This window comes from Galeopterus variegatus, unplaced genomic scaffold (assembly GCF_000696425.1).
Source record: "Galeopterus variegatus unplaced genomic scaffold, G_variegatus-3.0.2 Scaffold733, whole genome shotgun sequence".
Classification (NCBI taxonomy): Eukaryota; Metazoa; Chordata; class Mammalia; order Dermoptera; family Cynocephalidae; genus Galeopterus; species Galeopterus variegatus.
The window spans coordinates 281,706-296,686 of NW_007726844.1; the positions used below are offsets into that span (position 1 = coordinate 281,706).

General features: G+C 53.8%; 1 protein-coding gene across 2 annotated transcripts; it reads left to right on the forward strand.

The window, feature by feature from the left end:
* The first annotated feature begins 86 nt into the window (after nucleotides 1–86).
* On the forward strand, nucleotides 87–14,636 carry WNK4 (WNK lysine deficient protein kinase 4). Of its 2 annotated transcripts, XM_008571896.1 has the most exons (19): nucleotides 87–736; nucleotides 2,183–2,355; nucleotides 3,326–3,546; nucleotides 3,814–3,971; nucleotides 4,492–4,580; nucleotides 4,659–4,875; nucleotides 6,466–6,730; nucleotides 6,966–7,087; nucleotides 7,318–7,376; nucleotides 7,476–7,593; nucleotides 7,866–7,982; nucleotides 11,517–11,654; nucleotides 12,199–12,253; nucleotides 12,353–12,945; nucleotides 13,025–13,085; nucleotides 13,191–13,599; nucleotides 13,689–13,888; nucleotides 14,058–14,155; nucleotides 14,264–14,636. In XM_008571896.1, the coding sequence occupies exons 1-19, from the start codon at nucleotides 140–142 to the stop codon at nucleotides 14,264–14,266; spliced, it is 3,693 nt and encodes a 1,230-aa protein (XP_008570118.1). In that variant the 5' UTR covers nucleotides 87–139; the 3' UTR covers nucleotides 14,267–14,636. The 2 variants fall into 2 exon arrangements, with proteins under 2 accessions (XP_008570118.1, XP_008570117.1); XM_008571895.1 differs by lacking the exon at nucleotides 14,264–14,636 and having other exon boundaries at nucleotides 140–736; nucleotides 14,058–14,251.
* Nucleotides 14,637–14,981: the final 345 nt, after the last annotated feature.

The window sequence follows — 14,981 nt, forward strand, 5'->3', positions numbered from 1 at the left end:
GAGGCGGGTCGGGGGCGGGGCTGTGGGACAGGCGATCTCGGGGCCGCTCATCCAGAGCTCTGCGCAGCCAGCCGGTGAGCCTGTCAGACCCTCTCTTTGGCCGTCTGGCTTTCCGTCCTGCGGCGCCCGGCCCTTCCCCATGCTGGCACCCACGAACACAGAGACCACGGTCCCCATGTCCCAGACCGAGGCCGACCTGGCCCTGCGGCCTCCGCCGCCTCTCACCACCGCGGGGCCGCCCCGCCTCGGGCCCCCTATTCGCCGAGCGCGCCGTTTCTCCGGGAGGGCTGAGCCCCGGCCGCGCTCTTCTCGTCTCAGCCGCCGCAGCTCAGTAGACTTGGGGCTGCTCAGCTCTTGGTCCCAGCCAACCTCATCCGTTCCGGAACCCCCCTATCCTCTGGACTCCGCCGGTCCCGGCCCCGCGAGGAGCCCACCGCCTTGCTCCGAAGAGCGCCCGGAGGGCACATGGACCGGGGGAGCCCCTGCGAGCGCTGCAGATTCCGTGCTTCCAGGACTCACGGGGTCCGGAGAGGCGCCGAGGGCCCCCGAAACCGCAGCCCGGGAGCGGCAGCGGGAGCAGGAAGAAAAGGAGGACACGGAGACCCAGGCTGTGGCAACGTCCCCAGACGGCCGATACCTCAAGTTTGATATCGAGATTGGACGTGGCTCCTTCAAGACAGTGTATCGAGGGCTAGACACCGACACCACGGTGGAGGTGGCCTGGTGTGAGCTGCAGGTGTGGCTGAGTGCCCCCTCGGTGGCACCTCGGGATGGGACCTTTTGGAGGTCTTGGGATGGGAGACGGGAAGGGGGGACAGCATCAAGGGAAGGATGTATTTTCCTGTTAAATGTCCAGACACCCCTGCTCTCCTTGCCTTGATGATCTCTGGCTGACTGTGGGCTGCAGAAGGAGAAACTGAGGCATGTGGTGTATAGTGGCTCGCCTATGGGCATGGACATTCTCACTTTATTGTCTTCATATTCACCCCTAAGAGCTGGAAAACAGGATAGGAAATTGGGTGGGGGAACCAGTTCAATCTGGGGAGGGCTGGCCCCACCAGTTTTCTGCAGTGGTACCCACTATCTTTTCCTCTCCCTTTCCCCTATGTCCTGAGACCCTCAGTTATGACCCTAGTCCTCTTGCTCTTCCCTCCTCCCCCCACTTCTTTGCAGACCAGGAAGCTGGGATTCGGGAGGTCAGGAGCTGGGCCAGGGTCTTCTCCACTTCCAGAAGATCTAGGGCAGTTGTGGCAGAGTGGGGCCCTCATAGGCCCCTTCTGGAGCACTCAGTCTTCTGGAATTCCCTACAGCTGCAGGGAGGTGGGGACAGGGAGCTCCAGCCCTGGCCTTAGTCCAGTCCTCCTCATCCTACTGCCTACCTGGGCTCTCCCCAGACGCAAAGGCACTGAGCCCATGGGTTTTAGAGGGATGTTGGTCCACAGGACTTTCCTCCCATTGTTCCCACTCTACATATGGGTAGGGAGAACTCAGTCAACTCTGGGCCCCAAGCTTCGGATTCAGATTGGGGGACAGCCTGGGGGGGAAGGGTCCCTCCACTTTGGCCCTGGCATGAGGCTCTCCCCTTGCACTTGCCAGTGCCTCACCCCAGGCTCTAGGCCAGGCAAGGAGAGGCGGCCAAAGTGGGGGGGTGGGAGGAGGGGGGCGGTCTCCTGGCACCTGTTCCTGGATCTTTTTTTCTGTACCTCCCTGCACAGCCCTCCCTCCTTCTATCTGGATCTAGCAGTTCCCAGTTTGAGGGGCCAACCCCCTTGCAGGCCCCTATTCCCTGCCCAAGGCCTGCCTGCTGCCTGCCTGCTGCCTGCCTGCTGCCTGCCCGCCCACTGCCAGCCCTGGGGCACCCCCTCCCGCCCCACGGCTTGCCTGGGCGGGACAAAGGCGCTATTGAGCTCAGGGCTCCCAGACCTGACTGCACAAAGGCGCTTATGTCCAGCGGGGGGTCCAGGGGGCTGCCCCAGGTTCAGGATGGGTGTTTCCTTGGAGCAGCCCAAGGGGACCTACCCAGAGTTTGGGGTCTGCAGCCAGTTGGGTGAGCAGTCCCACCAACCCGACCCCATCTGTGGTCTCCAACCCTCACCTTTTCCCCCAGCCCTGCTCCAGGGGCTCCATCATCCTCTCTGTGGGGGTCCTGGGACTGAGGTGACCCCCGTCCCTCATCCCACAGACTCGTAAACTGTCTCGAGCTGAGCGGCAGCGCTTCTCTGAGGAAGTGGAGATGCTGAAGGGGCTGCAGCACCCCAACATCGTCCGCTTCTACGACTCATGGAAGTCAGTGCTGAGGGGCCAGGTTTGCATCGTTCTGGTCACGGAACTCATGACCTCAGGCACACTCAAGACGTGAGTTCTGCACCTGGTGGGGCGGGGGCTCGTATGTGTCCCCAACTGCTTCCTGAACTTTTCCCAGGCTCCTCAAACTCTCTACATCTAGATCTAAAACCAGGCTTACCATCTCCCACCCACCCAACCGGCCTGTGTCCCTGCCTCCGTGAATGGCAATGTCCACCCAGCACTCCATTCAAAAATCTCCCCAGAGTCCTCCTCTCTCCCCACTCTGCCTCCCTCCCATCAGTCTGTTTCCAAGTTCCTCCTTAACATCTCCCCACTTGGCTTTCGGTGCCACACCCGTGCCCACACCTTGCTGCCACCTCACTAGTCTGGAGCCCTGTAGCAGCCCCCTATAAAGGACCCTCCTGCCCTCTGCCACCCCTCCAAGCTATTCTATCTTCCTGCAGCTTGGAGGATCTTTTCCAGTGGCAGATCTGAACTCGTTACTCTCCTCCTTAAAACCCCTTCAAGGTCTTGCATGCCCTCGGGATAAAGTCCACATTGGCTAAACTGCTCACGCGGCCCTTAGGATCAGTGTCATCTTCAGCCTAAGTTCCTGACAAACCAAATTCCCAGCATCTCCTCCCACCCTGCCCTGTCCCTTGCTGTCTTCGTGCTTCTGAGCAGGGTGTCCTGCCTGCCTGAAAATTCTCCATCCCTTCCCCTTTTCACCCTTGAACCTCTACTCATCCTTCAGGACGCAACGCCAAAGTTATTTCCCCTGTGAAGCCGTCCCCACGCTTGGGACGGTTAGTCATCCCTTCCGGCGCTTGCTCAGCACCTCAGCTGCAACCCTGTCCGTGCATTGACCACCCGACCCGTTTTGTCACCTTATGTCTGACTATCTTCCCCGGGGGCCCGGCGCGGACCTAGGCTAGGAGATGGCTGGCAGAAGACGTGGAGGCGTGGGCACGGTTGGGGCGAGGCGGCACTTCCCAGTGTCGGTCCCCCGCCACGACCCTGGCTGTGCGCCCTCCCCCAGGTATCTGAGGCGGTTCCGCGAGATGAAGCCGCGAGTCCTTCAGCGCTGGAGCCGCCAAATCCTGCGAGGGCTTCACTTCCTTCACTCCCGGGTTCCCCCCATCCTGCACCGGGATCTCAAGTGCGACAACGTCTTTATCACCGGCCCTACGGGCTCCGTCAAAATCGGGGATCTGGGCCTGGCCACGCTCAAGCGCGCCTCCTTTGCCAAAAGCGTCATTGGTGCGTCTCTCCAGGAGGGTCCTTGCCATTCCTACCTCCCCCACGTCAGAAGAGAATCCGGGGATCTGCTCCCCGCAGCAGGGCCCTCGAAGACCGTAGGGGAGCTGGGGAGACTATGGCATCCCCACCACCTTCCCACTGCGGGCAAGGGTCGGTCACTGGCACTCCAGAACTCCTGGGGTTGCCCTTTGGCTGCCTACTAGCCTAGAGTACGCCCCAGTGGAGCGACGAGGCCAGAAGGCAGGCTCAGCAGCCTGATCCCCGCAGGCACCCCGGAGTTCATGGCCCCGGAGATGTACGAAGAAAAGTACGACGAGGCCGTGGACGTGTATGCGTTTGGCATGTGCATGCTGGAGATGGCTACTTCCGAGTACCCGTACTCCGAGTGCCAGAATGCCGCCCAGATCTACCGCAAGGTCACCTCGGTGAGAAGGGGGGAGGGGGGGGGAGACGGAATTCCAGGTGCCCTTCCCATTCCCCGCCCCAGCCAGTCCAGGGTCAATGCCCTATCCCTTACCGAAAACAGGCTAGACACAAAGATGCCTTGGTGAACACTGAGGCATACTGGACGCACACACGCCCCGCTCCAGTAAAGACTATTTAGAAATAATAATGTGTGTCGCGCTCCCAAGAGTATACAGACGACTTTGCATCTTATCTCCCATCCGATCCTTGCAGCTGCCCGCGAGGTGAGCCGGGCGAATGTTCCGCCCTGCGTTTTACAAATGAGAAAACAGAGTCAGCGGGAGGTTTGTTCAAGGTCACACTGTCGATATGTGTGGGGACTGGGACTTGAAATGAAATCTTCCGGTAGCAGTCGCCATGCTTTGCCCACTGCAGGCTCTACTGCCTCGGGCAGGGGTGGGGTTGAGGGGTGCGGTAGGAGTGGCAAGCCGAGCGCTGGGGCGCAGAGGGCCGCAGGAGTCACGCGACCCTCTCCCGCAGGGCACAAAGCCGAACAGCTTCTACAAGGTGAAGATGCCCGAGGTGAAGGAGATCATCGAAGGCTGCATCCGCACGGATAAGAACGAGAGGTGGAGTGAAGGGGCAGAGCCGGGGTGGAGCAGGGGCGCGGCGGCGGCGGGCTCGGCTCACAGCCGCGCCGCCCCCAGGTTCACCATCCAGGACCTCCTGGCCCACGCCTTCTTCCGCGAGGAGCGCGGCGTGCACGTGGAGCTGGCGGAGGAGGACGACGGCGAGAAGCCCGACCTCAAGCTCTGGCTGCGCATGGAGGACGCCCGGCGCGGGGGGCGCCCACGGGACAACCAGGCCATCGAGTTCCTGTTCCAGCTGGGCCGGGACGCGGCCGAGGAGGTGGCGCAAGAGATGGTGAGCAGAGGACAGGCTGTGCTGTGTCTGCGCATGTGAAGAGCGTGCGGGCATCGGCCTGAGGGTCCCGATCCACTCCTCTCAGCATCTCCCGCAGGCGTCTCCCTGTCTCTTCCACCCTAACCTACCCGCACGCACACAGTGTTCCTTTCCAGATCAAGCCCTGGTCCTCCAATCTCCCTGCTTTAACTCCTGCTGATCCGTTTTTCCTGGAATGGCCTTCTCGCCAATTTATCTATTTTTTCTCTTTCCTTCTAGCCCCCACCGCTTGTTCTTTTTCTCTTTCTTCCTCCATGCTCAGAACCATACATTTCAGGAAGACTTCGCCTCTAGAAGCAAAATTAAATGATGCTTTCCAATTCAGCAGGTCCTCCCACCAACATCAGCCTTGTGCTGTACCTGGAAACATTCTTGTCTTTCTCCTCCACTAGACTATAAGCTCCTTTAGGGCGGAGACTGTGTTTTATTTATTGTTCTATCCCTGGCAGTGCTTGGCATATGGTAGGAACTCAATAATAGCCCACATCTCTACATGGCTCAAAGCCCTTTCGCACGCATTTGATCCTTGCTACCAACCCTGCATGGAGGGTAATTTTATCCCAATTTTGATGAGGAAACCGAAGCTCAGAGAGATTGAATATCTTGTCTAAGGTCCCAAGTAAGTAAGTGGTCCAAATTTTAAGTCAGATTACCCTGCTCCACCTCCTTTACTCCCCCAGCAAAGCTTGTGGTTTAAATGAATAAGATGATGAACAGTTGCTGATGGAAGAAGAAAGGCATAGATTGAGGTAGAAGATGCGGGGGTTAGAAGCTTGGGGTGTGTTTAGGAAGGCCTGGGGTGGGGGGAGGAAGTATGGGATTCTCAATAGAGAAACGGCAGTTGCAAGGGCGCGATCATCCATGGTGGGTCAGGAATCTGAGGTTGTGTTTTATTTTTATTTTTTTTAAAAAAGATGACCGGTAAGGGGATCTTAACCCTCGACTTGGTGTTGTCAGCACCATGCTCAGCCAGTGAGCGAACCGGCCATCCCTATATGGGATCCGAACCCGTGGCCTTGGTGTTATCAGCACCGCACTCTACCGAGTGAGCCACAGGCCGGCCCTGAGGTTGTGTTTTAAATGTGGCATAAGAGCAGGTCTCCATAGCACAAACCAGCCTGACCTGAGATCAAATCCTAATCCGTTTACTTACAAGGGATTCTTGACCTTGGCACTATTGACATTTTTGTCTGGGGGACTGTCCTGTGAATTGTAGGATGTTGAGAAGAATCTACCCTCCAGTTGTAACAACTAAAAATGTCTCTGTATATTGCCAAATCCTCCCTCCCCCCAATTGATAACCACTGACTTACTGTATAACCATGAATTCGTCACCTAGTTCACTTATCTCTAAAATGGGGCTGATAAGACCTATCTCACAAGGTTATTGGGAAGATTTAATGATGACAATGTAAGCAGTTTCCAGTTAACAAAGTGGGTAGTCAATACATGTAGGTTCCCTTCCTTCCTTATCCTGGAGGCCCCCAAAAAGTGTCCTGATGGATCTTTGAGGAGGGTCCCAAACTGTGGTGCTCCCCTTCCTAACTCCAGGTGGCCCTGGGCTTGGTCTGTGAAGCTGATTACCAGCCAGTGGCCCGTGCAGTGCGTGAACGGGTTGCTGCCATCCAGCGAAAGCGTGAGAAGCTACGCAAAGCTAGGGAGTTGGAGGTTCTCCCACCTGAGCCAGGACCTCCACCAACAACCATACCCATGGCTCCTGGGCCCCCCAATGTCTTTCCCCCTGAGCCTGAGGAGCCAGAGGCAGACCAGCACCAGCCCTTCCTCTTCCGCCATGCCAGCTACTCATCTACCACCTGTAAGTAACCCCTGACCTTGGGACCTAGGTCCCAGAACATTTGGCCTTTGCCCCCCCCCCCGAAGTTCAACCCAGCAGCACTGTCACTTACTCTGCCTTCCACCTCTAGGCATGAAGCTCCCCTGGGAAAGAACTCTCCCACAGCCCCAGGCCCCTCCTTATTCAGGCAGGCCCCCTCTTCTGCTACTGCTCCCCTTTATCTCCCTTTTTGATCCCCTCTCTTCCCCCTCACCAGCGGATTGTGAGACTGATGGCTACCTCAGCTCCTCCGGCTTCCTGGATGCTTCAGATCCTGCCCTTCAACCCCCTGGGGGGGTTCCATCCAGCCCTGCTGAGTCCCATCTCTGCCTGCCTTCAGTGAGAGAGGGTTCAATGGGGGGTTCCCAGCCATTCCAATCCTACGACCTTTCTCCCTCCTTCTGAAACCCAACCCCATGACCTGGCCCCATGTCCCTGGAAATCCACCACTCCTGTCTTCATCTTCCCCAATTCCATCTCCCTAGAATCCTCCCAGCATCCTTGACACCAAATCCCTGGATCCCAACAGTTATCTTCCCCTGACCTCATGAACCCTTATCCTATTTCAGGCTTTTGCCCTATCCATTCCATGTTCTGGCCCTGGCAGTGACTTTTCCCCTGGGGACAGGTATGTTCTGGTATGAGTTTGGGTGTCAAGGTGAGACATATGGAGCTCTGGGGTCCCAGTGTCTACTCTGACACTCCTATCCTCCTTTCCCTTTTTCAGCTATGCCTCAGATGCAGCATCAGGCCTTAGTGATGTGGGAGAAGGGATGGGACAGATGAGAAGATTACCAGGGAGGAATCTCCGGCGCAGACCTCGATCCCGGCTGCGGGTCACTAGTGTAAGGATGGAGCACAGGAGATGGAGAATAACCTACAGGGCCAGAAGGGAACTGTCAGGGTGATGTAGGAGGTCAGCCAGAAAAGAAGAGTAGCAGTGTGTGACAGGTGCCCAAGAGGCAGCCAGTCTAGTTTCTAATACCGGATGTGGGGGGTGGAGACTATTTGTCTTCAAGTCCAGTCTGGCCACTGTCACATGGTTGGAGTAGGGTGGGGATACACGATCAAGACAGAGGTCTTGACCTCCTCTCCTCTGCTGACTTTGAATCTGAAGGTCTCAGACCAGAATGACAGAGTGGTTGAGTGCCAGCTACAGACCCACAACAGCAAGATGGTGACCTTCCGATTTGATCTGGATGGGGACAGTCCAGAAGAGATTGCAGCTGCCATGGTGAGGGGAAGAGAGATGAAGACAACGTGTTTGGATGTGGGACCAGAGTCTCCCTCCTGATGTCTGCTGGTGCTGAAATCCCCTGAGGCTGAAACCTACAGCAAGGGCTTTTAAAGCACTGGTTGGCATTCAGCACAGTGACACCAAAGACATTTCACCCCTTGCTTCAGGGGAGATTTCTGTTCATCCAGTGAGGTTTGGCTCCTCAGCTGGAGAACTTTGAGGCTAACACAGACCTGCTACACACAAGTGCTGTGTGTGAAGCACATGCTAGACATGTGACACTGTGGCTGTTAGGAGCGGATGAGTTGGTGGCAGCAAGGGGAAGGAGTGGGACTTACCCAAGGTCTTAGCAGATGGGTAAGAAAGACACTGAGGGGTGGAAAGGGCATGTCTACCTGGAGGTACAGCATAAACAAAGGCTTTCCAAGTAGGGAGTACATGGAATATGGGGCTGGAAGATTTCATGAGGAAATTACTTTCATTGGAAGTAAGCATTCCTCTAGAATTGTAGGAAGTAAGTCTGAGCAGGTAGAGCGGGCCCAAATTATAGATGTTCTTAACAGGTAGGTAGAATGTAACATGGTGGGAACGCCATGTGAAAACCATTCTGCCGTGGCATGTGGGAGGGGGTTAGGGGTAGGGAATCCAGCTGGGAGGTGGACACAGGAAGCCAAATGTGGACAAAGGAGCGAGTGGATTATCAGGGGGGAGGGGGAAGAGAAGGGGTGAATCTGAGGGTTCTTTCAGGACAGTAGGTTACTCTGTAATCCTGTAACCTACTGATGTAGTACAATGCACATAGTAGATGCTCAATAAATATTTGCTGAGTTGATATTATAGGGAGTTAGGGAGAGGGAATATCAAGGGCAACTTGTAGCTTGGAGGAACTAAGGGGAGTAGGCCACCAAGGAGGAGAGGAAGTTGGAAATAAAAGTAGGTTTTTTAAGGGGTCATGATGAGCTTGAGTGAAGGAGGGACAGCCAAGACCACGTCCTCCACAGCAGTGGGATACGAATTGGACAGGCCTGGAGAGAGGTGGACTTAAGAGTAGTCAGTACAGAGCTGAGAGTGAAGAGGGATGGGCCTGAAAAGCTAGAGACACAGAGCGCTTGAGAGTATGCCCCAGTGGATACCACCAGTTCTAGAATGAGAAGGAAGGGAATGGGTCATTGAAAGACACAGATGCAGCCAGAGAGGTACGAAGATGTTAGTAAAGACTGAGTTTCAAGGAGGTAGCATAGGGTGAAGCCTGAGGCAAGACCACACTGGCTCTTGTTACAAGGAGGTCTTTGTGGGAGACCAGTTTCAGTGGGATGGGGGTAGTAGATGCCAGCTTCTGGGGCAAAGGAGGGAAGGGAATGGGAGAAACATCAGGCTTCAGGAACTCTGTTTAAAGTATCTCCTCCATCATGACATTTACCTCCTGTCCAGAACAATGACCAAATATCACCTGTCACACAGGACTTATCACCTTCTGTCAAGCCACTTGACCATTCCAGATTCTTCTCTCCAGCCACACTGGTTTCCAAATGGTCCTCTGAAGAAGCTGGGTGCCTTTTTGCCTCTGCCTTCATCTGCTCAGGGATCTCTCACCCTGAGAGCCATTTTTTTTTTCCTTTTTGTCTTTTTTACTGACCGGCAACGGGATTGCAACCCTTGGTGTTGCGCCCGCACCGCACTCAGCCAGTGAGCGGGAACCGGTCTCCACATGGGATCCGAACCCTCGGCGGGAGCCCCGCTGCACTCCCAAGCGGCGCACTCTCCAGTGCGCCACCGGGCTGGCCCGTCCTGAGAGCCATTTCTACTGGGCTTTCAAGCCCACTCAGATCCCACACAGCCAAAGTGACCCAGTCCACCTTACACTCCTCTGTAGCAAAGTTCTCCTGAAACTTGGATCTTGTTTTTCACCCCAAAATCTTTAGTGGCTACTTATGATTATAGATTAAAGTCCAAATTCCAAAGCATGGCCTTTAAAATTCACAGCACAGTCAGCAAGTCAAGAATGTGCCATGCCTTTCATGCCTCAAAGCTATTACACTTTTCTTTCTGCCTAGACTGCTCTTCTCTTTCTGATGGACAGGGTGGAACAGAGGAAATGGTGGGCTTTCATGTAATACCTGAGTTCAAGTTTTAGCTCTATTAATTACTAATTCAGTGAATTTGGGCAAGTTTCTTAACCTCTCTGAACTCCCATTGCTCATCAGTAAAATGCAAGTGATAATACTTGTTTTGCAAAGATGTTCTTTTTTTTTTTTTTTTTTTTTTTTTTAAAGATGACCGGTAAGGGGATCTTAACCCTTGACTTGGTGTTGTCAGCACCACGCTCACCCAGTGAGCGAACCGGCCATCTGTATATGGGATCCGAACCCGGGGCCTTGGTGTTATCAGCACCGCACTCTCCCGAGTGAGCCACGGGCCGGCCCTGCAAAGATGTTCTGATACAATATATAATGTATGAAAAGTGTCCACACATGGTAGGTCCTCAATAAAGGGACCTTTTCTTACTTTTCCTTCAAGGTTCAGCTCCAAAGACTTACTCTGTGAAGCCATCCCAGCTTTCCCCCATCCCCAGGCTGGTATGACCTCCTCCCTTCTTTGGAATAGCATTTTTTAAAATTATGGTTAAAAACACATAACATAAAATTTACCATTTTAATAATGCTAAGTGTATAGTTCAGTAGTGTTATGTATATTTACATCATTGTGAAACAGATCTCCAGAATTGTTCATCTTGCAAATCTGAAACTCTATGTCCATTGAACATCAACTTCCCTTTCCCCCTCCTGGAATAGCATTTTTTTCTATACCTTGCTCATAAGCACCTTACCTATCACGGGCTGACTTGTAGTATGTTATGTATCTACTTGTCTCTACTACTAGATGTTGGGCTTTGTTGAGAACAGGACCTTGTTTCATGCTTTCCTGTATTCCCCACGGTACCTAGCCTGGCACATAGTGGTGCTCAATAAGTGTTTGTGGACTTAAATGTGACATTTACCATTTATTGCCTTATTTTTACTTAACTGTATGTATGTGTATGTGTGTGTACGCGTGTGTGCATGCGTGCCTGTGTGGTATACTTTATAAACCTATGAGGGCAGGAATTTTGTTCAAAAGCATGTAAGAGAACAGTAGAAAGAACTCATGCTCTGGCTTTACACAGACCTTGGTTCAAATCCTGTGACCTTGGGCAGACTGAACTTAACCTCTTTGAGCACTGGTTATTTTAACTCTAAAATACGGATGTTTCTATGGACCCCAGAAAGTTGTTAATATTAACTATAATAATACATGTAATACATACGATACGTACATGCATCCCATAAATGTTAGCTCCTTTCTTCTAGGCTATATTCCTCCTTACACCACACAGTGCCTGGCACACAATAAGTACTTAGTAAATCCTTGTTTTAGGTTGGAGGTTTGCAGAAGCAGTGGTGTGAGGGGGTGGTTTTTAAAAATCAGGAGCAGGGGGGATGGGATGGGTGAGATAACTGAGCCCTCCTTCCCCATCCTATTGACCCTTGCCAGGTGTATAATGAATTCATTCTGCCCTCGGAGCAAGACGGATTCCTAAGCCGGATTCGGGAGATTATCCAGCGAGTGGAGAACCTATTGAAGAGAGATACATGCCCTGTGGAGGCTGCTGAAGATGCACTAGGACCCAAGGTCAGACTCCTCTGGACATCTCCAGCAGGAATGGACTCTCTGCTCCAGGGTTCATTACTCTCTGCTCTCAACGGCCACCTTAGATTTAACTCCTCTTCATTTCTGGGACCCTAAAACAGTGGCTCTTACCCCATTTAGAACAAGATGAAAGCCATGGACTCTTGTTCTAGAAAAATGTGTTCAGTGCATACTTTTAACTCATTATTTTAAAATAATTTCAGACTTGTAGAGAGAAGTTGCAAGAATTGTACAAAGAACTCCTAGATACACTTTGCCCAGATTTACCAATTGTTAATATTTGCCACATTATCATTCTCTTCCTCTTCCCCCTCTCTCTGTACGTATACATATTATTTTTTTCTAAATCACTTGAGAGTAAGTTGCAGACACAATGCCTCTTTATCCCTAAATATTTTGGTACATACAATTTTGAGTCCCCTGAAACTCATGTATGGACTCCTAACTTAAGAACCCCAGCCTGAAACCTTCCTTCTAAGACTTGGCTCCTCCCCACTGTGACTTTGGGTTCCTTTCACTCCCTCAGGAGGAGCCAGCACCATTGGCTGCCCTCCGGGGCCCCCTCCCAGGCCCATCCAGTGGTATGTACCAAGTTCTATCCCGCTCATCCTGACCCATGGGGTTGCTCCTGGGACGTGTATAGGGTATGGGGGATTGAATCTCAACACTCTTCTCCCCAGCAGAGCTCCAGAGCAGCACCTCCCTGGAGCAGGGGAGCTGGGCAGCCTTCTCCTCCACTTCCCCACCTTCTCCTGGAACCCCCATGTCTCCTGGAAACCCATTTTCCCCCGGAACTCCCATGTTCCCAGGTCCCCCATGTTATCCCAGCCCTTCCCCATTCTCCCCCATTTCTTCTCTGATCTCCTCAAATCCCTCTCCACACACCCCCAGTTCACCACTTCCATTTTCCTCCAGTGCATCCCAGTTTCCAATCCCATCCTCTCAGTTTCCACAGAGTTGTCTCCGCCCCAGTTCTCCACCCACATTCTCCCCCAGTTGTTCCCAGTTCACTCTCAATCCCCTGTCCTCTCCTCCATGCACCTCCACCGCTTCCCTTCCCCCAACCACAGCAGCCCCTCTCCTGTCTCTGGCTAGTGCCTTGTCACTGGCTGTGATGACTGTGGCCCAGTCCCTGCTGTCCCCCTCACCTGGGCTCCTTTCCCAGTCTCCTCCAACCCTTCCTGGTTCCCTACCTAGCCTGCCCCCTCTGGATCCCCTTACTCCTTGTGCCCATGAGAGCCCTTCACCTCACACAGCTGAGATGGAGAGTGAGGTGAGTAGGAAACCAAGAGGGATGATTAGGGAGGCTCCATTCTGCGTTGTTTCCCTCCTCATGGATACACACTTTGTAGGCCTCCCGAAATCCTGCTTGGCCACTCCTGGGTGAAGCCAGACTGGCACCCATTTCTGAAGGTGAGACCTCTGATCACTGACCTTCCCCTGCTCATTATCCCCAAGCCACTTTATATCTACCAATTTCTTGCCCTCCCTCCATGCTGCCCTCCTTGTCTCCTACAGAGGGAAAGCCCCAGCTTGTTGGGCGTTTCCAAGTGACGTCATCCAAAGAACCAGCTGAGCCTCTTCCCCTGCAACCAACATCCCCAACTTTTTCCACTTCTCTGAAGCCTCCAACTCCTCAGCTGACCTCAGAGAGCTCAGACACAGAAGATAGTGCTGGAGGTGGGCCAGAGACCAGGGAGGCTCTGGCAGAAAGCGACCGTGCAGCTGAAGGCCTGGGGGCTGGAGTCAAAGTGGAAGGGGATGAAGGGAAGGAACCCCAAGTTGGCGGCAGCCCCCCACCTCTGAGCCATCCCAGCCCAGTGTGGATGAACTACTCCTACAGCAGCCTATGTCTGAGCAGCGAGGAATCAGAGAGCAGTGGGGAGGACGAGGAGTTCTGGGCTGAGCTGCAGAGTCTCCGACAGAAGTGAGTCTGGGAAGGATGGAGGAGCAAGAGGTGAACTTGGGAGAGCAAAGTGTGTGGCCAGTCCTTTCATGTGCTTGGTGCATCCTTAGGCACTTATCAGAGGTGGAGGCACTACAGACACTACAGAAAAAGGAAATTGAGGACTTGTACAGCCGGCTTGGGAAGCAGCCCCCGCTGGGTATTGTAGCCCCAGCTGCTATGCTGTCTAACCGCCAGCGCCGCCTCTCCAAGGGCAGCTTCCCCACCTCCCGCCGCAACAGCCTGCAGCGCTCTGAGCCCCCAGGCCCTGGTGAGATGGCAGTTGCCCGCCTTCCATCTTTCCCCTGAGATCCCATCCTTACCGACTCGGTTTTCTTCCAGGCCCTGGTGGTCTGCTCCTTGGTTTGTGGGGACTAGTCCCCCTCACCCTGCTACGCCTTCCCTGACACAGTGCTCTCCCTTCCCCATCCTGCTCCCAGGCATCATACAAAGGAACTCCCTGAGTGGCAGCAGCACCGGCTCCCAGGAGCAGCGGGCAAGCAAGGGGGTGACATTCGCCGGGGATGTTGACAGGATGGTGAGGGCAGGCACAAGGGAGGGAGAGCCCAGAGAATGGTAACTGGCTACAGCTTCACCCTCCTTCCAACCTTGGAGGTTTCTTCAGCACTTTTTCTTTTCTCTCTAGTGAATTCAGAAGAGAAGCCATGTGTCTCTCCCACACCAGGGCCCACCATGGAGCTTGTGCTCTCAGAATCTGATGCTTTTCTCACCAACACAACTCAGCAAGGAAGACCTCAGCACTGAGTGGGTCAGGGGGGCATGGAGAGTGCAGCTCCATTATAGTAAAGAGCCAAACATGTGGGAACTGTTTTCTGTATGGAGGTGTCAGTTCTGCAACCTACGATCTTCATCTCTACTCCCTCCCCAGCCAAGGGTCAACCACTGAGCAATCCAACCCAAACCCAGATGCTTCTAGAGGGCCCACTCCCAACTCGGAGATTGTGGAGGGTATGCTCACACCAGAATTAGGAGCAACCAATAAAAGTGCTGGAAAGGACTCTGAACATGTACCTGTCACGCCTTAGGAAATGGGGGCAAAGCCTTATGGGGCGAGGCAGGGGAAGATTTAGAAGGGCCTCTCCTTTCACAATGGGAGGCAGGGGTGGAAGCTGCCTAGCCTTCTGGCTCCCTGCCACCAGTTCATGAGGAAACTGCAAAGTCAATGATCCACTTGACCAAGCTAAGATCCCTCCAGACCCCACCCTAGGCCTATATAGGCAAGCACCTGTGAAAGTTAAAAGAATGAAGGCTCCTTGTCCCTCATCCTTCATCTACCTCTCTCTCTAGGGACAGAAAAAGGCAGTAGACTTAGACTAAGAGTGTGCTTTTCAGGGTAGAGGACA

What these genes read in the sequence shown, in the direction of transcription:
- WNK4 (XM_008571895.1), top strand. Translation starts at nt 140, where the DNA reads ATGCTGGCACCCACGAACACAGAGACCACGGTCCCCATGTCCCAGACC. An exon ending in CGCACGGATAAGAACGAGAG is followed by an intron (nt 4,581 to 4,658) that starts GTGGAGTGAAGG and finishes CGCCGCCCCCAG; the next exon opens with GTTCACCATCCAGGACCTCC. An exon ending in CAGCTGAGATGGAGAGTGAG is followed by an intron (nt 12,946 to 13,024) that starts GTGAGTAGGAAA and finishes CACACTTTGTAG; the next exon opens with GCCTCCCGAAATCCTGCTTG.